Genomic DNA, 23,214 nt, shown 5'->3' on the forward strand with positions numbered 1-23,214 from the left:
CAGTGGTCATCTAAACTGTACTTGAAGATTTCCAAGGATGGGGAGCTCACTACCTCCAATGAAATGTATTGCTCTCATTTTCCTTACATTGAGCTCAAATCTCCTGCTCCTAGTCCTTCCATCATCCAAAATTATACCCCTTCAAATACTTGAAGACAGTTGTCATGTCCCCATAAGTCTTTTCTCAGTTCCTTAAATTGATCCTTGTAGGGCTTGGTTTCAAGTCCCCTTACCCTGCTGGTGACCTTCCATTGGACATGCTACAGATTGTCAACATCCTTTCTAAAATGTAGTATACCAAACTGTTATGATTTCATGATGTGTTGTGGTGGCACCATCTCAAAGGATTCAGTCAGACCATTTCTAATCCAAGTGTAGACATTTATTGAAGATTGACGTCCCTCAGAAGCGGGCTAAATTCCAATAGGAATTGGCAACTTAGTAAGACAACACAGGCAAATTTCTAGTGTAATGATGCTGATTACACAACAGAAATTATAAATATTTAAAAGGCCAGAGGGATTTGTTAAGGGATTAGGTAACAGGGAGGAGTGTATGCTTGGGTGGTCAAATATCCTGGTTATGCTACCCTCTGATTGGCTAGCTATTGATCCTGTCTGGTCAAGATGGAGTCCTGTCTTGGGTTAAATAAATGATGTGATTGTGAATTGAATACAAGGACACACCTGTTCAAATATGCGAATTGGATCTGAGGACATTGTCTAGCTAGGGGCAATGACTGTATTGAGTCTGGGGGCCTGTGGTGTAGTTAAAGCCAGATTGTATGGTTAAATCAGGACATTCCTGCAATTCAATGGGGCTCAGAAGGAAGTTAGAATATTAGGCCTGGGAACAGCTTTTTAAGGATTCCACCAAACTGAACAAAATACTCCAAAGTCGATCTGATTGAGGCAGAGGACAAAAGAAATATAACTTTCCTTGTTCAAGACTCCACAGTTTTGTTAATGCAACCTATGATTAAAGTAACTTTTGACTGCCATGTCACATTGCTGCCTCACTGAGCAAGTTTACCACTAAATCAACTAGGTCTTTTTCACATAAACTGTGGTGAAATATTCTCTCTGGCATTTTTGAAAGTGGTGATAACATGTGGAATTCTCTTTCTACAGGAGTATGTGCACATATAAATTTGTATGTATATACACATGTATGTATGTTTTCATACCATACTCTTGTGATAACAAGAAACTAGGTAGGTGCCTATGGATTGTGAAATGGATGAGTGATATATACTGTGGTATATGAATGTATTGTAAGAAATGACAGCTACGTAAAGTCAGAGAAATATGGTCAGAATTGTGGGAACTGATGCTGGGGAAAAAGAACAAAACTAAGGGAACAATATGTATGTTGATGACAGTAACGTAAATGAAAACAACACTAAAAGGAAGAAGCTGAAGTCAGATAATATGGTGACCAATATTGGTGCCAAAGGACAGATAATGAACTACTCTTCCTTCCTACTCAGTAGTAGGAAGCGAGACTATAGGTAGTAAATATGAGGTATGATTACAAACTTGATCATTACATTAAGTAATTTAGCAGAGCTTAACTGTTTGATTGTTTTTCTTCATTATAAAGGAAAATGTTGTGGATAGAGTGATACATTCATCAGGAAAGGATGGTGGTGTAAAAAAAATTCAGAATCAATAAAACCTTTTAAAAAGTTATTGTCAATTGAATGAGGTGGCACATACCTGTTGTCCCTACACTTGGGGACTTCAAAGACCATGGGTAGTATATATGGGATATGATTACAGACTTGATCGTTGTATCAAATAAGTTTAGCTTAACTGTTTTATTGTTTTTCTTTATTATAAAGGAGAACTTAGTGGAAAGAGTGTAATATGTCAGGAAATGAGGGTGGTGCTTAAAAAAAATAAACAGAGTTCATAAAACCTTCTTTAAAAGTTATTGTAGGTTGAATGAAGTGGCACATACTTTAGTCCCTATACCCAGGGACAAAGTTCCTTCAATCCTTTCATCTGTACCCTGGCCTCTAACCTTGAATCCTCTGTATTAGTAGGGAAAATTTAAGTATCTTGGGAACTCAAAGCTTTGAGAGAAAGAAAAATTCTGGGGAGTAAGGAGGGAAAAACATTTCCAAGAAAGAATAGCCTTCCAGCAGAACTTAAGAATTCCTCTTCTACCTTGACCTTCCTCAAATGCCACTACCATCTCCCTACCTTCTTAAGTCAGAATAGTCTAAGAGGCTGTGGAGAAGTCTTTGGCCTGAGGAAGCATTTTCTCTTCCCCAGGCCAGTATCTCTTCATAGATTTCCTAAAATAGCTCTTTCTCTTCTAGTGTGGACCCTCATTACCACATGCCTTGATTACTGGAATAACCTTGTATTGTCTCCCTGCCTCAAGTGTCTTCTCCCTCCAATCAATCCTCCATTGAGTCACTAAAGTAGCTTTCCTAAAATGCAGGTCAGGTCATCCCCCTCCCCAGTAAAATTCAGTGGCTTCCCATTGCATTCAAGACCAAATAAAAAATGTTCTATTTAGTATTCAAGCCCTTCATAACTAGCCTCCTCCTACCTTCCCAGTCTTCTAATACTTTACTCCCAGACAAATACACTTTAATCCAGTGACACCAGCCTCCCAACTGTTTCATGAACAAGACACCCCACTTCTCTGTCTGCCTGCATTCTCTCTGGCTGTCCTGAATGCCTGGAACACTCTCCCTTTTCCACTCCAACTACTGACCTCTCTGGTTTCCTTTAAGTTCCAACCAAAACCCCGCCTTCTACAGAAAGCCTTCCCCAGCCTCCCTTAATTCTAGTGCTGTTAATTATTTCTCATTTATATTATATAAAGCTTTCTTTGTATGTATTTGTTTGTATGTTGTCTCCTCCATTCAACTGTAAATTCCTTAAGGGCAGGGACTATCTTTTTCTTTTTTTCTTTTTTTATGTCCCCAGTACTTAGCACAGTGCCGGAACCTAGTAGATGCTTACTAAGTGTTTATTGATTATTGACTGATTCCTTTTCCTTCACAAGGTGACTTAACCGTACTTTCAACCTGATCTTCCTTCACAACCCCAAGATTCTGGGGCTGAGCAGAGTTTGAAAAACCAGTTAAGACAACATGTCAAGGTAAAGGCATGGATAGGGGAGGCTAAGGCATCCCTAATATGATATAACCCTCCGACAAGGACAGAAACTCTTTCACTCTTTACTCACCTTGTCCCTCCAGGCCCTCAGTGTGTTTGATCTGACAATGAAGAGAGGAGATGTAGCATAGCTAATTAGTAGCCTTGCAAAAACTTTTTAAGTTCCAAAAGAGCTTGAATATTAGCCTCTAAACTGACTGTACTTGCAATAAATCAAGCTACTGAATTTTGTTCTATTAATTTTCTAATGAATACTATGATTTTCTTAAGGTTATCATTGCTTCCTTCAAGTGAATAAATCACCTGTTTTAAATCCTATTCCTGTCTGTATACTGAGTATCTTTTACTTTCTCCCTTCGGGGTAAATCCTGGTCTAGTGTCAAGAGTAGAATGGTTCCTGCAGTGATGGGGGGAGAGATAATGAGACAATAAGAGTGAGATTAGTAAACCTACTAAGCCTTTATGGTCAAGTCTGGATGCTTCAGACCCAACACCAGGTAAACCAAAATGACTGGATAAAGGACAGGGAGTGAAGCATGCCCCAACCCCCAGGGTCCTTAGAGAATGAAATGAACCTTTTCCTCAGACAAAGAGGCCTTTGGGTCACAACTGATAGAACAGAGGGACAGACTTTCCGGATGAGAGGACCAGAACTGGGCCTCTCTCCACCACAGAGAATGGGCCAGAACTTATATCCCATAAACTTCTCCTTCTGCCTTAAGAATCTCCAGAAACAATGAAAATGTTCCCTCACCTCCATTTTCACCATGCTGTCATAGCTCCCACATCAGTCACAGTTCTGTCTTTGTTCTACCATCAGTCCTAATTCAGCAATAGACCAAGCTCTATCTTCTTCTAAGGGCTTGTCAGCTTTCCTTTAAATATCTCACTTGGCCAAACTTCTCTCCTCTTTGGCAATTGTCCATCTTGTAGGGTAAAGCATCCAATTAGGTTCTCCCTAGTTATGACTCTGATTCTATGATAGCCCTAAGTAAAGTTCACAGAATCAGGCAGATTTTCCATCTTCAAATAAATTCAGATGGTTAGAGAAAAACCTATGGAACTCTACTCATTTATACTAATTATTAGATTGTATTCTCCATGAGGCTCAGGAACTGGCTTTAATCTGTCACTGAACTTCCCTCAAAGACCAAAAGAGTGTTCTTCATAGAGAAGATGCTAAATGCCCTCTCGTGGTAAGCAAAACCGATCACCAAAAGGATTCTACAAAAGGCAATCGCTTCTTACAAGAACAGAAATAGTAGAATTCCTGGAATAGGAAGGGAGGAGGAAGAAATAAAGGAGGACATATCAGATGAGAGGTAAAAAAAAAAAAAGCAGACAAGAAGAATAAGAACACTGAAAAACACCTCATTTGTTCTTTTTGAATGCTGATTTAATTTAGAATCTTATAATGGCTCCATGCAGATTCAACTCTATCTGGATTCTTAGCAGCAAAAATATAGCCTGCTTTGCAACTGGAACTAAGTGATTACTACCTATGAATGGCTTATTGGATAGCAATCCCTAGGCATGTTTCTACTCTTTCCAAGCCTGAAGGATATTCTTTGGGGCAGAATAAAGGGAAAATAATAAAAGTGAAATTTCATTCTAAACATAGCTTGAAAAAAAAATTAAGTTTTGAAGGATACTTTTTAAAAAATGAGGGCCAAGAAAGGAAGGAGATAGTGAGGCCATATTGTACTGGAATAGGAACACATAGGACTATCTTGGTTGAAAGGTCATCAAAATTTCTCCCTATCTTTATTCCAGTACAGTCCAAACATAACTCCAATGAATTAGGATAACACTAATTAGGGATAGCTGATCATATATTTAAGGTGGGTTTAAAAATACTTATTGTTGACTGCAATGAAGATAGAGGCTAAGTCAGTTCATCAGCTACACAGATGTCTCTCCCTGAATATTTTTCATGTAACAACAATAAATAACAAATTAAATGAATAGAAACAAAAGAGGGAATAAAATTCCAAATGAAACCAGGGGCTACAAAAGAAGCCCATAGTTGGTATTTATTTTGGTCTGGATCTGTGATTTCATCAGTGCAGGAAGCTCCTAATGTAAAAATTCTCCCCCTCTCAACCTCTGCACCCTGCCCTCCATGCAGATGATAAACCTCATCTGTAACTTTTGCCTCTAGCCATGTGGCTACTATGGGAGGGAGGCAGATATATAAGGAAGTACAATAGAAAAGAGCACTCACTTTGAAGTCAGAGGTTCTGAGTGTATCTTAGTTCAATGTGCCCATTCAAGTTACTCTTCTGTCTGTTAAGGCTTTCGCTCTCTGCTTGAAAAATTATCTACAAAAGATAATCCCTCTGCTGTCAACTCATGGGAATAGGATGTAAGTTTGTGGTTCATGTGATTTTGAGATTTTGAGGTGTCATATATTGGGTTAAATACCGCTATTTTAAAAGATCAAATTGTTGTTAAGAATTGTTATTGTAGGGGTAGTCCATACAGGGGTGCAAAGCCTAAGGTAAAAGTCTTTTAATAACCCATGGTTCATTTCCCATTCTTGTATGCCCTTGAAGGGGTAGCCCTGATCTAGTACACAAAAGACCCCGTTGTCCCCAGTGGAATGTTCTAGGCTTAGATATTCTCAGTCCAGACTTTTTCCAGACTCAGAAGAATATTATGGGAAATTGAGTACAATGCAATTATGTATGACTAGAGCAGGGGTTCTTATTCTGGGGTCCACTCCTATCTACAGATAGATTTCAGGGGATTTGTGATTTTTAAAAAGATTTTGATAACTGTACTTCAATACAATTGATTTCTTTTGTAATCCAATGTATTATATTTTATCTATCTAAGACATCATTCTGAGAATGGGTCTATAGGCTTCACTAGACTGTCAAAGGTGTCCATGACATAAAAAAAGTTAAGAACCTCTGATGTAGATGGACACTCTAGCAGCACCTGAGCTTGTGGTAAACAATCCAAAGTGTCTGTTTGTCCTTGGTTACCAAAGAAGACCATGTCTTCAGAGAAATAATGACATGACTTGCACTTGACTTTGCTTTGAGCGAGGGAGGGCTGTGAAGGTCACCAGCCTTACTTCTCCTCCTGAGCCATCTGAATCCAGTGACCAAATATTCATCAGGATCACTGGAGATGACCCAGGATGAGGCAGTTGGGGTTGAGTGACTTGCCCAAGGTCACACAGCTAGTGAGTGTCAAGTGTCTGAGGTGAGATTTGAACTCAGGTCCTCCTAATTTTAGTGATGGGATGCCTTCCTCTGGAGGCAATTGGAGTGAAATCAAAGGTCTCTTTTGGCTCCATCTCTTCACTACTGTGGATACACAATTAAGGGAACAGATTCCTTAAAAGATGTCCTCTGGCCTAGTTTTTTTCAATTCTTTTTCCATACTCTACAATTAATTAAGAAGGAGGCTTGTAATCTTGAATCCACTACCCCATGCTTGAATGATGGTGACATTCTGAGTGTGGGGCTTACTTCCTGCTCTCTGTTATTGTTGCAATGCTTCAGTTCACTGGTGTTTCACCAGAGGTTATGTATTCTCTTAATTTCGTCATTTTGGCAAAATACGGAGGCTTTGTGCCTAGATGAGTCTGGATGAACAGGGTTGTACCTAGTCCTAAAGTGGTTTACAGGGATAGCCAGTCTGTAAAGGAATATATTGTTGTAGTCCAGAAAATTCTCTAGTCTTTTGGAGTTAGTCTTTCTGGCAACAGGTTGTCTCTTCTTTAAAGATGTCTTCTTTTTCTGCTTGTGATTTATTCCCTCCTTGTCCTTTTTTGAACACTCCACACATTCTCTCTCTCTCTCTCTCTCTCTCTCTTTCTCTCTCTCTCTTTCTCTCCCTCCCTCCTACTGTCCCTCCCCCACTCTTCCTTTCCTTCTCCCTCTCCCCCTTTCTCTCTTTGCTGCATATTCCCAGAGGCACATGAAGGCACTCTGCTTCTGGGAGAAGACATTCTGCCATCCTCTACCACATAGGAGTGCCCTTTTTCCATTGGCTACATAACGAGAACAGGCTATGTTTTAAGAACTATGGAACTGTGACACTCACTATTCCTATGCCCCACTCAAAATTTCACCCCCTATTCAGAAAGGATGAAGGTTCTGTTTACCCATAACATGGGCACCATGAATTGAATTGGTGAGGGTGGGGAAAGCTAAATTCCCCTGCTCTCCCTTTTTACTCCATGGCCTGAGAAATGAGCTTGAAGTTTTGTTTTAGTCTGCTTTGTTTGTCCTTTTCAGTTCTAAATGCAGTCAGGAAAATCTCCGGTGGAGCTGGACTCCAGCATGGCAACCTCAGGGACAAGTTTTGAGGTGGCTTTGGATCTGGAACTACGTGGGACTGAGCTAAACTGTGAACTCAATACTCTTCCTCTCACCAGAAACTGAAGTGGGGAAGGGAGGGATTTGGTTTTCAGGTGTTGGGGGAATGTCTGTATTTTTATTCTTGCCATATCTTTGATGTAAATATTCCATTGTTAAACCTAATCTGACTGCTAAGTGGTTAAATGGAGTTGAGGCTTAGGGAATCCCTAAATTCTGAAGGAACACCATCAGTAGAGGCTGAGACCAATGATGGAGAGACTGGACATCCTCCTCAAACTCCCTTAACCACCATTTATTAGCTGAGGAAAGGGTTTGTATTCTTATTAATTTTATTCAGTCCTCTGTATATTTGAGGATATCAAAGGATATAAACAGGCAGTTTTCAGATGAAGAAATCAAAGCTATCCAAAGCTATATGAAGAAACATTCTAAATCACTTTTGATTAGGGAAATGCAAATTAAAACAACTCTGAGGTACCACCTCATACCTCTCAGATTGGAGAGGATGTGGGAAAATTAGGACACTAATGCACTTTTGGTGGAGTTGTGAACTGATTCCATGATTTTGGAGAGCAATTTGGAACTATGCCCAGAGGCCAACCAAACTGTGCATACCTTTAATCCAGTAATATCACTATTAGGTCTGTATCCCAAAGAGATCATAAAAAAGGGAAAAGGACTTGCATGTACAAAAATATTTATAGTGGCCTTTTTTCATGGTGGCAAAATATTGGAAACTGGGGGGATGCCCACCAATTGGGGAATGGCTGAACAAGTTGAGGTATACGAATGTAATGGAATGCTATTGTCCAGCAAGAAATGATGAGCAGGAAGATTTCAGAAAAACCTGGAAAGATTTGTATGGACTGATGCATAGTGAAATGAGCAGAACCAGGAAAACATTGTACATAGTTTGTATGATAATCAACTATGAATGACTTAGCTCTTCTCAAAAACACAATGATCCAAGACAAATACAAAGGACTCATGATGGAAAATGCTAACCACATCCAGATAAGAAGAACCGATGGATTCTGACTGCAGATTGAAACATACTTTTTTTCACTTAATTTATTTTTAGTGGGTTTTTTCCTTTTGATCTGTTTCTTCTTTTACAACTGTGACTAATATGGAAATATATTCTATATACTGCACATATATAAACCTACCAAATTGTCTACCATTTTAGGAAGAGGAGAGGGAAGGGAGAAATCTGAAACTCAATCTTGTAAAAATGAATGCTAAAAATTGTCTTAACACATAATTGGGGAAAAATAAAATACTATTTAAAAAATACCAGAGCACCCTGAGGGAGGAGTAAAATATTCCATACGTGGTCTTTGGACATTGGGGGTCAGAAAAGTCTCTATTATATCTGAAACACACTCCCTCCTCACCTCTACCTTTTAGAATCTGTTCTTGTCCTTTAAAATTCTGCCTGAGTGCTACATTCTACATAAAGTCTTTCCTTACCATCCAGCTGCTAGTAGCCTCCTATCTATTTTTATATTGTATTGTGTTGTATGTACATGTCATCTCCCTGATAGAATGTAAATTCCTTGAAGGTAGGGACTATTTTTTTCTTTTTTACTCCTGGCACCTAGCACAGTGCTTGGAACACAGTGAGAACTTAAGAAATACTCATTGATTAATTGGTAGATTTATTAACTAATAACATATACATCAATTATGTATTATATATTAGTATATAATATAATAATTTTTATATATAATATAATAAACAATAAAGAAGCACATAGTGAACATGAATAGGCTGCAGTGTATGTGATAAACTGTGCACAAGAAGTGACATAAAGGATATTAGTACATCACTAATCTGGGATCTTTATCAGCATAGGAACTCCCTCCACCAGTATAAATCACAGCCTATATAGAACACAGTAGATAAGTCTTAGAACGTTGACTGAGAGGTTAAATGACTTTTCCTAGGATCCATAGTTAGTAAGTGTCAGAACGGGGGTTTGAACCCCAACTTCAGCATTCTAACCATTACTCCATACTTCCTCTCTAGCATAAAGGATAACATTCAAGAAATATGCAGCCAGAAAGGTGGTGAAACTAGTCAGGTAGAAAAGTAAGAAATGACCATTAGGCAGTACACATGCTGTACTGGTACCCATAAAAGTTTAAAAGAGGAAGGTCTTCAGAATATCAGATATGCTCTTTGGAGGATTTGTGACAGGATATAGAAAACAATATCTCTGTATATTTGACAATATCAGAGGCATAGATGGGTTGTGAACTGTGCTGGTTGATCTGGAATGTTCACGAGGTGATGATTAGGAATCCATTAAAGTATTTATATGAAACAATTATTTTAGTTATTCCCGAATCTTTGGACATGCTGGCTATTTCCAAAGTTTTGCTACTTTGAATAAAGCTCCTCTGAGTATTTCTATACAGATGTTCTCTAATATTTATAGAAAAACGAATGTGGTCAGACTGTATTTGGAATATAGTGTCCAGTTCTGTGCACCACACTTTAGGAAGGACATAAATAAGTAGAACTGTAACTAGCAATTCTAATTCCTGTAATACTCAACAGTCTTGATAACAAGCATTTGTTAAGTATTTACTATGTACTAGGCACTCTGATTAAGTGTTGTAACAAAAAAAAAGGGGGGGGAGGAGGGGGCACTGCTCCTGTCCACAAGGAGCTAACAATCTAACGAGGAAGACCACATGTAAATAAATACATACATACAGGATATATGCAGAGTGGATGGAAAGCAATTTCAGAGGGAAAGCTCTAGGGGGATATCAGGACCTAGCAGAGGGATACAGAAGCAATACAATCCTCAGGGGTACCAGTCCAGGGCCAGGGGAGACAGCAGGAGCAATCACAGAGCAGTACGATGTGCTGTGCCATGGGACCAGGGGAGGCCCTTCAGGAGGCAGTATTCCCTCCCAATGCTAATGCTCCACTCCCTGGACCCAGCCTGCATCTCTGTCCGCCTTGGTGCTCTAGTCATCCAACCTGCACTTGAAAACCTCTAGTGAAGGGAAACCTCACTGCCTCTTGAGGCACCTGTTCCAATTTGGGGCAGATTCTAGTTGTCAGGAAGTTCTTTCTTTTTTGAGGCCTAAATCTGCTTCACACCATCTTCTAAGCATTCCTCTAGTTCTACCATTTCTGGGCTGAGTGGAACAAGTGTACTTCTAGAGGCAGCTAGGTGGTGCAGTGGATAGAGTAAGAGTCAGGAGGACCTGAGTTCAAGTGCAGCCTCAGACACTTACTTGCTCTATGATCCTGGGTCAGTCACTTAACCCTGATTGCCTACAACAACAACAAAAACAAGCAAAAAAAAATTACAACTAAGAAAGAACAAGTATACTCTCTCTTCCATGTGGTAACCTGTCAAATATTCAGGAATAGCTCTCACGTCCCTCCTAAGTTTTCTTTTCTCCATAATAAAATCTTCAGTTCCCTCGTCTGAATCTCATATGGTATAACCTCAACTCCCTTCACGTTCCTGTTCTCCTCTGGAGACTGTCTAGTTTAGTAGAGTAAAAACTGAGTGGAACTTTGCATCAACATGATAACCTGGGAAGGGAGCCTTCCTTCCAATGTCATTTAGCGGCCATTTCAGTGCCTCTAAGTTTGTCATTGATCCCATATTTTTCCCCCTCTTCCACTCTCCCAAATGAATTTACCCTGAGTGCCAGCATTTCCAATTACACCTATACTGCTTACACACACACACACACACACACACACACACACACACACACACACACACACACACACATATATTCTAATTGTTGTTTTCACATGGACTTGAAGTTACTATTGGTTATTCCTGAAAAATCTTAGCTGGAGACACTTTTATACATCAATAATGTCATCAGTCTTCTTAGTATAGCATTCAGAAAGTTCTGCCAGGAAAAAAAAATTAGTTAGGACAATTAGTGGTATTCTTGGAGTACTCTTTTGGGCGTTTACTATACACAGATACTTTATCAGTCCCCTGCTTACCAAAAGCTATTCTCCAAAACTTCATTTTTAGGTCTGTTTGTAATTTTACATGTATTTTCCCCTAGAAATAATATTAGAAATGATGGTTGAACTCCCTGAAAAAGTCTTTAACTTGTAATTTCACTGAAATACTACTGAAACTAACCCTGTGTCCCCCTAGGAAACTTGTACATGACCCCAAATTTTAGGTTTTTCTGCCTAACATCTTTTGAGCAAGGAGGTAGATCAAGGAGAGGGGCAGATGGTCAAGACACTGGAAAGTGAGCAAGTAAAGCTAAGGAGTCTAGAAACAAGAAAAGGGAAAGAGGCATGGGCCTGGGTCTGAGGGAGGACTGAGAGGTACCCACAGTGACATCAGGGAAAGAGGCATTGGTGAAAGGGAAGGCCTCTGGTAAATGGGGGCATCAGTAATGGAGAAGGTCTCTATAACTAGTGTAAGGCAACAATAACTATCCCCATGTGTGGGTCACTGGCAAGCCAAGTATTTATAATTTGATTATTGCCTGTACTAATCAGACCCACAGCAAAATGTGAAAGTAGATGAAATTTGTTTTCATTGTTCTCACTATCTATCCCCATTTTCTTTGGCTTACTGTTTCATCCCTTCTCTCTTCTAGCTAGACACTTAGAATCCTCAAAGTGCCCCTTATATGTGCAGGGTCTTCCACCATGCCTCACTTTTACAGGAATTCTTGTCTCTTCAACACTCTCCCTCCAATAAATTTCTTAATATTAGGTCCCATTAACTTCTGGGCTAGGTGGCACTTTGTTGATCTGATAAATGCTGTCCAGGGTTTTCAATGGGCAACATTTATATTTTAACAAGTGTCTTCCAAAAACAATGACAATCTAAACTAACGTTTTAAGTAGTGGACAATTAAAAACAAACAAAGAATTGGTGGACGTTTTAATCACTGAGGCAGCCTAGTGGGAAGAATATTTTTTAGCAGAGCGATCTTTTGATGTTCCTCTAAATCAGAGCTAGCTTCAATACTAAAAACCACCTGAAGCAAAAAAGAAAAAAAAAGCAATTTTTCCTTTCTCTTAAGGAGCTTAAACTCTATAATGTTAAAGACAAGATAAACACATACACATGAAGAAACCTAAATATACAGATATACATAAACAAGCAACAATTATTAAACTATGTACTCAGATCTCTCACACTGATGTGGTTGTTCATTCCAAAGATTTAGATTATGACTCACCTATACCTGCCCACCCTGTGCAGCTCCTGTCCGTCACTCCTTCACACATCCCCACACCCCATATAATCACTATAAAGGATCCACCTAATATGTTGGGGATTGGGCGGGGGAGGGTTTCCTGACTTTCTCTTAACGCTTCAATATCAATAAAATACATAAACTATCTATTGATTATTCCTTGCTCCTGACTATACGCTCTAGCCTTCATCTTGTTTCAGCCGTACATTTCTTTGATGATCTCCTTTATGTCACCTATACTTTGTAACTTTCTGGAGAATAGAGATTTGATTTCCACCCTCCCCTCCCCATACCAGTTCATTTGATGTAGTCATGAAGTATAGTCACTGATGGCAAGGTGTTCATGTAGTAACAAGGTATGAACAAAACTCAGAGAAATAGGAATAACTCCTTTTAAGTGATACAGAAGGGGCAGTAGAGTTGGCCAATAACTGGCCATAACTTCTGAGGGCTTTAAATAGTTAAACCCTGGAGATAGCCAGAGGTTAAAAGATTTGGTCATTTGAGTGAGCCCAGAGGCTCACAGCAGCCTGTGGAGGAGATCATTGAAGAGGAAAAGAGAATGGGGATTTTTCTTTCCCTCCTTAATGATCATGCATCTATTAGTGAAGCTATTGCTTTTAAGAAAACACTTTATCTAGCAATTAGAGAATCAGTTAAAGAGTATGAAGAACAACTCTCTAGGAGTCTCAACTCACAGATATGAATGCAAGTTGAGAGAGTAGCCCAGAGAGGGTGATACACTTATTTTCAACATACTACAACCTAGTTACATGCTTACCATGTGCTCTTCCATTGCCCTTCAGGTGAAATGACCTAAAAAAAACAAAAGAGAGATTTACGAAAGTAATAAATAGTTGAATAAGTTGAAAAGGTTGGTGGGTCCATTAGTCCCTGGTTACTGGAGTAAATAGAATGACAAAATATGAGAAAATTTCTCAGATGAGATAGTTTTAGCAGAGTTAAAGAGAGTGAACAAGATATTTTGGCACAGAGGAATAGGAATGTTGGGGAGGATGGGATAAATAGGGATAAAAAATATTTTTTTTCACGGAACAACTAATAAGTTTGGTTGGAATAAGCAATTCCTTGGAGGCTGTAATAAAAAAATGAAAGTAGTTAAATTAATGGTGGTGGGTTGGGGGTGATAATTTGATAGGAGGGTTTTAATTTGATGTTAAAGAGCACAGGGTGACACTATTGCAAAAACTCAGACAAGTCTTCATCATTTACAAGTAGCTGGCATATGGTACTGAGCCTTACCACTGATACCTCCTTAAAGGCAGCACTTACAATACCCACAATCAAAATTATTCTTGGATATTTTTTGACTCCAAAGCCTGAAACTGGGAAGCACTGAGAAATTTGATTATAGGTCTTCTCTGTTTACAATCAATTTTTAACTATTCCAGGCTCTCTGTGGTTTATCTTTTGCCATTTTCTCTCTTTGCCATTTAACTATTTGTTACCCACTCTTTTAATGAAAATGCTTAGTGATAGAAGAGTAGGGAAAGGTTACAAGCGCTAAAATTGTCTTTTACTGGATTGGAAATGATGCAGATTAACAATTCATATATAATTAATAATCTTAGGGAGTTGTCCACAGCACTAAGAGATTAAATAGCTTGTTCAGGTCAAACCAGTGAATCATTGGCAGGTCTTGAACATAGATCTTCCTGACTCTAAGCATTTACTACTTCATGCTGACCCTTGCTCAAATGTTCTACTTGTTTACAGTGTCTTATAAGATATTTCTTCCCATGATATTCAATGCTCATTCATTCACTGATTCCACAAACATTTATTAAATATCTACTCTGTGCAGAGTATAATGTTAGATATATTTAAAAAACGAAACAAGCTTTAGATAAGATGTGGCCTTCACATTCATGGAGTTTATAACCTAGCAGAGAATGGTACTTGTAGTCCAGTAGGGGGATAGATAAAAACAGAGATAACCATAATGTACAATATTACATCAGTGCATTAGCACAATAGTTCCCAACATTTTCAAGTATGAGGACCCCTTTTAACATAAACTAACTTCTCAAATCCTACTATAATAACAGTGGAACTATTAGTCCCTGTTGATTGGGAACATGCATAATAATGAAATGGCTAAACTTGGTGAGTTTATAGATTGCAAGACCCCTTGTCATAAATCTGCCTTATCCTGGGACACAGAACCTACAGGTTGAGAACCATAAAGAGTTGAAAATAAAGTGATACATAAAATCCAAATGAGAGGGATTTTATCAAACAGGAATAAATATCACAAGAAGACTTTATGAAGGTGATGGAAATTAGGTTGTGCTCTAAAAGGATGCTTAAGAGTTCATCAGACAAAGAACTCAAAGAGGATGGAGGATTCTGCCATAGGAAATTATGAGCAAAGGCATAAAATAAATGAACAAAGGGAGAATGCAGGGCATATTCAAGGACACACAAAATAATTTACCTTGAAACAAAGATTATGAAGAGGAGTAAATACTATAAGTTAAGTATAGGAAGGTAGGCTCATTCCAGCTTATGGAAAGCCTTGAATGTCAGGCAAAGGGATTTGAACTTTGCTCACTGGGCAAAATAGGTAGACATTTTAGTTTACTGAGGAAAGGAGTGACATGATCAGATCTATGTATCAATCAATGTGATCTCACCAATTTAGATATCACCTTCATTGATGAAGATAGCAACCCACCCATATCTATTTATCTTGTGATATTCTTTTCCATAAAGGCAACAGACAATTTTCAACCATGGTTTTTTTTGTTTGTTTGGTGTATATGTGTGTGTACATGCATGTATTTATATATGTGTTATGTGTGTATGTATATATTTATGTACTACATTTTTGAGTAACAGTGGATCTCATCTAGAAAGCATTACAGTGTTCTATGTATGAAAAAGATTATTTTGTCAGTGTTAAGGATGGGTTGCAACATAAAATGACTTCACATTCTAGAAAATTCAGACTTCGTCTTAAGAGAAGGAAAAGAAAAAAATGTTATGATTTCCAACCTTGATCTTCAATTAGCTACTATTGAAACATGAATGTTATGTTAAGTTAGCTTAAAAGTTAGAGTATACGTGTGGAAAAATTTAAAATTAACCCTTCATTTTGTCACCACATGCACTTTCTTGTAGTTTTTATGAGGAAGAACTTAGAGGAAGTCTAATGCAAGAAGGAATTATGAGAGTAAAGAAATATATTCAACTAATTTTGCTAAGAGAAACAAGTTTTATAAGGGTAGAAGGAGTATGCTAAACAGGCTAGCCATGATAATTTGCTCTCTTATATATAAACAAAGAATATTACTCATCCAACATAAATAGGGCATTTCCCATGGTGGTTTTGGTTGGGTTATTTTTTTGTTTGTTCAGTAATATAGTTTGACACAGAAATTGAATATCAGAGCCAGAAAGGCTCATCTGTGCAGTCCTTATGTAGTTGCTGGTATTAGGGTTGATTCATTCTCAGTCACCAAATGCCCTGTAGACTAACCAAGGGCACATATTTGTAAGTTCACTGACTGTTACAATTGGTGCCCAAAGAAAGAGATGAGGTAAACCAGCCTTGGGAAATTGGAGTCATTCTCTTAGCTCCTGTTGCGTTCTGCTGTCAACAACTGAATCACCTGGCCACAGGGTGAATAGCACAGCCAAAGTCAATGACCTATGACTCCTTCCAAAACAAGAACCACCAGTAAGAAGAGGCCAGTGTGATCACCCTGCCCACTTATCCTGGGGTCTCCTTTTAGGACTCTTGGGAAGAATTCAATAGACTGTATCAACACATTGATAAATGTACTTCTCATTTGTATTGTTGTCTTTGGTTGGGGTTGTACTACAGAATTTCTCAGGTTTCTTCCAAGTCTGCTTTTATTAAGAAGCATTATATCCCCGAGTTTTGTTTGTTTTTGGTTTTGATGATTTTTTCACTGCTTGAGTCATAAAAAAGTCCCTACAAATTTTTACCCTTTTGTGATGACAGGTTTGTGTTTTATACAATGAGAATTCTCTAGGAATGCCAATTACCAAAATAAACGATGAATTGGTACAAGAATGATTATATAGTGGTGATGATGATGAAGATGACTGTATCAAAATGGAATAATGGCATCTAATTTTTTTTTCCTAATGCCATCCAACCACAGAGGTCTTCATAAACATTTCAAAGTCATATACACGTTGTAACATCTTTTTTTAACTCTCCAAACTATGCTCATTTGTTTCAGATGTTTTATCATTATATAGCTCTGATAAAATAAAAGGTCAAGTTAAATTTTAGATTGGAGTGCAATTTTTCACTTTGGGAGTTTGCAGAAGACTGGGTAGAATGGTCTTTCAGAAGTTAGTAAACAGAAGCTATTTCTGGGCACTTGGCATTGTATTGAGGTACAATAGGGAAGTACAGAAAGTACATCTTACCAGTTACTTAAATTACTTTACTGAAGCTAAAGCTATTTCTGTCCTTGTGGTGAAGGCAAGGGGTGGGGAAGGGAGACTAAAAGAGAATTAGTATGATCATAACAAACTTAGTTAGACCAGGTATCAAAAACAAAGTAAAAGTCTAAGGCTTATAATTTTTAGTAGAAATTAAATTCTATTGAATAAGCATTTATTAAGCACCTATTGTTATCGGTGCTAGGGATTTAAAGCTAAGGAAAAAAATTTTGACCTCAAGAAGCTTACATTCTCCTGGAGAGGAAATGACACATACACAAATAAGTAAATGCAAAAAATATACAAAGTAATTTGGGGATAGAGAGAAGAGAACACTAAGAGCTGAAGAAAAGGCTCTCTGAGTAGAAATTGAGTTGAATCTTGAAGGGAGTTAGAGTTTCTAAGATTTGGAAGTGAGGAAGGAGGACAGTCCAGGCAAGTCGGGGATAGTTCATACAAAAGCATGTATGCAAGAGGAATATTACATGTAGGGAACAGGAAGTAAACCAATTTGTCTGGAAGACAGACAACATGAAAGCAAGTAATGGGAAATCAGTCCAGAAAGATACATGGGTCCAGATTGTTATAGACTTTAAAATCCAAATAGGAGTGTATATTTTATCCCAAAGGCATTAGGTAGCTATTAAAACTTTTTGAGCAGGGAAATGTTATGATCACACCTGTGCTCTATGAATATTATTTTCGTAACTGTGGAGGGTACGCCAAAAAAGGAAAGGCACTGGAAGCAGGGAAATCAACTTGATGACTATTGAAATAATCCAAGTGAGTGATAAAAGCCAAAACTAGGGTAGTTGCCACTATGAAAAAGCAAAAGAGTTCAGAAACTATCTCAACTAAGAAACACTTGATGCCCTTGCCAAACAGAGACATAGTAGGCAAAGGCAACTGTGGTTTAGAATACAAGCTCATTTAGAAACCATTACAGAGAACAATAAAGAAAGATTATGAGTAATATTGCCTCATTAAAAAAACTAAATGGAAAATGAAACTTCAAAAAACTTGACAACAGAAATATTATACCAATAATATTTTAAAATTGGACCAGGGAGAAAATAACAGATAAACATGAAATTAAAAAGACAGCCTAAGGACTTCTAGAGTGATCTTACTATTTATGGAAATAAAATCATATTTGAATTCTATCACTTCAATTCCCAATGTGCTTTGTAAGGAAGTGGAAAAAGCAATTAAGAAGATGATTTTGGGAAGATTGATTAAAACTGACTAAATATATCCAGGAGATATGAGTATGGATAATACTATTTTAAAATCACTTGGGGAATGATTTTTGAGATATCTCAGAAAGGGAAAGATTCCAAAATAATGGAAAAGATCACATATAAAAAGTTGCAACCTATAACCCAGTACCCTACTCTGCTGCAAGAGCAATCAAGGGCAATCTTGTCTATCCAGGACTTCCACTGCGAACCTCAGAATCTGACTTGTTTGTTATTATTCCCACCTACACATTCTCTTAGGAATAACAAAATACGATTGCTCTCTAGTTCTGTACAGATGTAGCTAAAAGGAAAGTTCTCATGCAAGCACTCAGGATATACACACATAATGGTATTTTAGCAGTATTTAGGGACATAGATAAGATAGATAGAACAACACAATATTATACCCCACAAAAATGCAAAACATACAAAGATTTATAGGAATCCATAAATACTCAAAACAACTCTCCTCTTCAAAGAGATCTAGTTCCTACATGCACCCCCAAACCTACACTTACAGTTTTAGCCAGGATTGAGACTCTCCTAAAAGGAAATTTTGGAGTTGAGGTTGTTAGAAAGTGAACCCTTCACATTCTGGGTGAGACATTTCGCCTCTTCTAGGAACCTAAGCAAGCTTCAAGATTTATAGTGCAAAATATTTTGGATGTCACCTAAAAGAGAATGTGGACCTGAATTTGCTAGAGAGTCAATTTTTTCTATCAAATGTGCATAATTCACATGACTTGTGGTAGTAGTGGAGGACAAGGTTCAATTTTTATCTTCTACTTTGTAATTTAGTCTTTTGCTTTTCTTCTAACTCCTGAGCCACAGGCATGTTCCTCTTTACTCCAAGAGACTGAGTCCAGGAATTCTCATTAATAAAACCTGATACTATCCACAAAATCTATCTTCATCCCTGTGGGAGGATGGGTCTAAGGACTTCTCTACTCTACTACCTGTCTCCAGGTGCTACCTTCTCTCAAGTCATTTGGTTTTCCCCTCTAGGAATTCTTCTGCCACTCTCTTTCCAAAGTTGCTATCTTTTTAGCTGAGAGACCTCCTGGGTACTGTGTATATTTAGTACTAACCCTCCAGGGACCCAAGTCTTCTCACTGTGTATGGCTCTTCTCTCTGTTCTAGTATGAAGCTCAGTTTTGGTATTTTCCACTCAGAAGTATTTTTTTTACCTTAGCCTTGACCCAATGAATCATTCCTAAAATTAATGTCAGCATCTTTCTTGGGAAGATTTATTCAAAGGCAAAATAATTCTTTGATCTCATCAAATTGACCAGGTTATTAATTCCTACTTCATCAAGATGATGTCATTACCAAGAGCCATTCTCTAATGGACAGGTGATCAAAGGATATGAACTAATAGAATTATTGCCTCAAAATAACTAATAATAAGAGCAATGCAAATTAAAACAACTTTGTGCCTACAAATTGGCAAAGATGACAAAAGATTTAGGTAGTCTATGTTGGAGGAGCTTCAGGAAAACAGAAACATTAATGTATTATTGTTGGAGCTACGAATTGCTCCATTCATTCTGGAAAGCAATTTGGAATTGTGTTTTAAAAAATGACTAAAATGTCCATACCCTTCAACCTAGAAATACTAATGCTATGTATATGCTACAAAGGCAGATAGAGGCAGCTAAATAGTACAGTGGATAGAATGTGGGGCCTGGAATCAGGAAGACATGAGAGTTTGAAGCTAGCCTTGAACACTCGCTAGCTGTGTGTCCCTGAGCAGATCACTTAACCTCTATCTATCCATCTGTAAAATGGGAATAATAACACTACTTTACAGGAATGTTGTGAGGATCAAATGGGATAATATAAGCACATAGCACAGAGTCAGGGTCTGGAACATAGTAGACACCTAATAAATGCTTGCTTTCCTTCCTTCCTTCCCCCAAAAAAGGTCAGAGGCCAAAATGTCACATGCATACCAAAATATTAATTATAGTACTCTTTGTGCCAGTCAACTAATTAGTCAACAAGGATATGTCAAGTGCTTATTATATATCAGACATTCAGCTAAGTCTACAATAAAAGGTTATAGTCCCAAAAGGGAGCCTGAGAAAAAGTGTCCAAACAGGTAGAAGAAGAACCAAGAGAAGAATGTCACAAAAACACAGAAAGGAAATGGTAAATAGTGTAAAATGCTGTAGAGAAGTAAAAAAGGATTAGGTTTGAAAGTCATTGCATTTTATAATCAAGAGATCTTTAGTAACCTTAGAGAGAGAGAATATATGATGAATTATATGATGAAGTTGGAAAACAGATTGAAAGGGGTTAGTGGGAAATGAGAAGAAACAAAGTGAGATCACAAAGTGTGGGTGTTTTTTTTTTTCAAGTTTAACTGAAAGAGGGAGGAGAGATCTAAAATGTTAGTTAAATGGAAATGGCGAAGATTTTTTAAGAATGAAAGAGGTTCCTTTCTAAGATATGTAGGGAACTGGATACATTTACAAGAATCAGAGTCATTTCCCAATTGAAAAAGCTTAAAGGAGATGTATAGGCAATTTTCAAAGGAAAAAAATCCATGCTATCAATAGACATGTGAAAAAAATGTTCCAAATCACTAACAACTAGGGAAATGAAAATTAAAACAACTCTGACATACCATGTCACACATAGCAGATTGGCTAAGATGACAAAAAAAGGAAATAACAAATGCTTCAGTGGCTGTGTGAAAAGAGGTACACTAACGCACCATCAATAGAGTTATGAACTAGTCCACTAATTGTGGAAAGCAATTTGAAACTATGTCCAAAATGCTATTAAATTGTGTATACCCTTTGACTTAGCAATACTACTACTAGGTTTATACCCCCAAAGAGATCAAAGAAAGAAGAAAGGGATCCATAGTACAACAATGTTTATAGTAGCATCTTTTTTGTGGTGGCAAGAATTAGAAACTGAGGGATGCCCACTAAGTGGAGAATGGCTGAGCCAGTTATGGTATATGAATGTTATAGAATGCTATTGTACCATAAGAGACAATCAAGGTGATGGTTTCAGAAAAACCTGGGAGACTTATATAAACTGACACAAAGTGAAGTAAGCAAAGCCAAAACAATATATACAGTACTACTAATACTATAAGATAACAACTTTGAAAGACTTCGTAACTCAGCTTAACACAGTAACCAACCACACTTCCAAAGGACTGAAACAGTCTATCCACCTCCAGATAGAGAGCTGGTAGATGTAGAGCGCAAATTAAAGCACATTTTCCTCTCTTTCTTTTTCTTTCTATTTTTGACATGGTTAATGTTAAAACTTATTTTGTATAACTATTTACTCGTAAGGGATTTTGTTTTCCTTCCCCTCCCAATGGGTGGGAAAGAGAAGGGGAGAGGACAAGAATTTGAAACTGAAAATAAAATTGAATTACTGGGCAAAAAGAATGGGAGGGACACTTGGGCATGTTTGCAAGCTGCAGAGAAGAAACCAGTAGATGGGGGAAGTTAAATATTAGAGAAAAGTGCTTATAGTAGGAGCAATCTTCTAAAGAATATGAGAGGAAAGGAAATATGAAAAAGAAAAGGAGCCATCTCTTAGTCAGATACTTGAGGAAAGGATGAAATATAGTGAAGGATGAAGTCAGACAGATATAATGAGGAAAAGGGGAGAAAAAAACAAGACTGATGGTCAAGTATGAGATGAGATCATCAGCTGAAAAAGGTAAGGAAGAGGTGCTATGGGAGACAGAAGATTTGGGACAGTAACTGTGGTAAGAAGGAGAAATCAACTATAGAGCAATAGGATTACGTTGCTTAAGTAAAGGCTTAGTTAAGATTAGATCATTTCAATATGCAGGAGGCTTAATCAATGATTTAGTGACTTCTCCCAGCTCCATTCAACAGCATATGAAAAGGACATAGCAAAGGACACAGATTATGGGAGTCAACCAGGGCTAGGGTTCTGTAAGACATGAAAGGTAATAGGACTTGGGAGCAATAGAGATTGGGATGGGAGCAGGGTGTGGGCAGAGTAAGGGTGATGGCTTGAGAAAGCACTAGTGGGAAAGAACTGGAAAGGAAGTACATGTCCACCGACTGCAGGGTATCTAAACAAACCACTATATATGATTTTAATAGAATATTTTTGCATCACAAGAAAAAAATGAATACAAAGAATTCAAAAACCATGGGAAGATTTATATAATAACTTATGTAGAAAGAAATAAGAGGAACCTGGAACACAATATAAACAATTATAATGCTGGAAATGAAAAGAGCAAAAAAAAAAAAAACAACTGAATACTGTGTAACTATAAGGACCAAGCTTCACCCCAGTGAAGAAATCATTAGATGTACTTCCTTTTCTTCATGGCAGAGGTGAAGACTATAGGTGTAGATATAGGAGTGGGAAACCTGCAACCTCAAGGCCACATATGACCCTCTAGGTCCTCAAGCGTGGTCCTGTGACTGAATCCAAACTTCACAGACAAACCTTTGTATTAAGGGGGCCAGTATCACATATACTTTAAGTTGTAGTCAATAGATTAGTTGATTTTGCTTCATTTTTTCTTCACTAATTTTTGTTATGGGGCAGGTATTACTGGGCAGAGGGAGGTATATATTCAGAAATGGATATGATATCAAAACAAAAGGCAGTAATAAAAGTAATTTTACTCTTAAAAGAATGTCATAGATGAGTAGTGTCAAATTTAAATAGAAATGAGGACCACTAATCCATACATAATAATCTCTACAGCAGCATACTAACTTAGTTTTAAAACATCACATTACATATGTTTTTATCATATTTTTATTTATTTTGTTGAATATTTCCCAGTTACATTTTAATCTTGTTCAAGTC

The 23,214-nt window shown here is 37.7% G+C and overlaps 1 protein-coding gene across 2 annotated transcripts in view; it reads right to left on the minus strand.

Annotated features, from left to right (window-relative positions):
- FLT3 (fms related receptor tyrosine kinase 3) overlaps nucleotides 1-23,214 on the minus strand; it is a 145,768-nt gene that overhangs the window by 82,256 nt on the left and 40,298 nt on the right. For both annotated transcript variants that reach the window (XM_072611814.1, XM_072611815.1), the window contains one exon: nucleotides 13,479-13,513. In XM_072611814.1, coding sequence (XP_072467915.1) covers nucleotides 13,479-13,513 — 35 coding nt within the window. The remainder of the gene's footprint in view (nucleotides 1-13,478; nucleotides 13,514-23,214) is intronic.

This window comes from Notamacropus eugenii, chromosome 5, assembly GCF_028372415.1.
Source record: "Notamacropus eugenii isolate mMacEug1 chromosome 5, mMacEug1.pri_v2, whole genome shotgun sequence".
NCBI classification, from domain to species: domain Eukaryota; kingdom Metazoa; phylum Chordata; class Mammalia; order Diprotodontia; family Macropodidae; genus Notamacropus; species Notamacropus eugenii.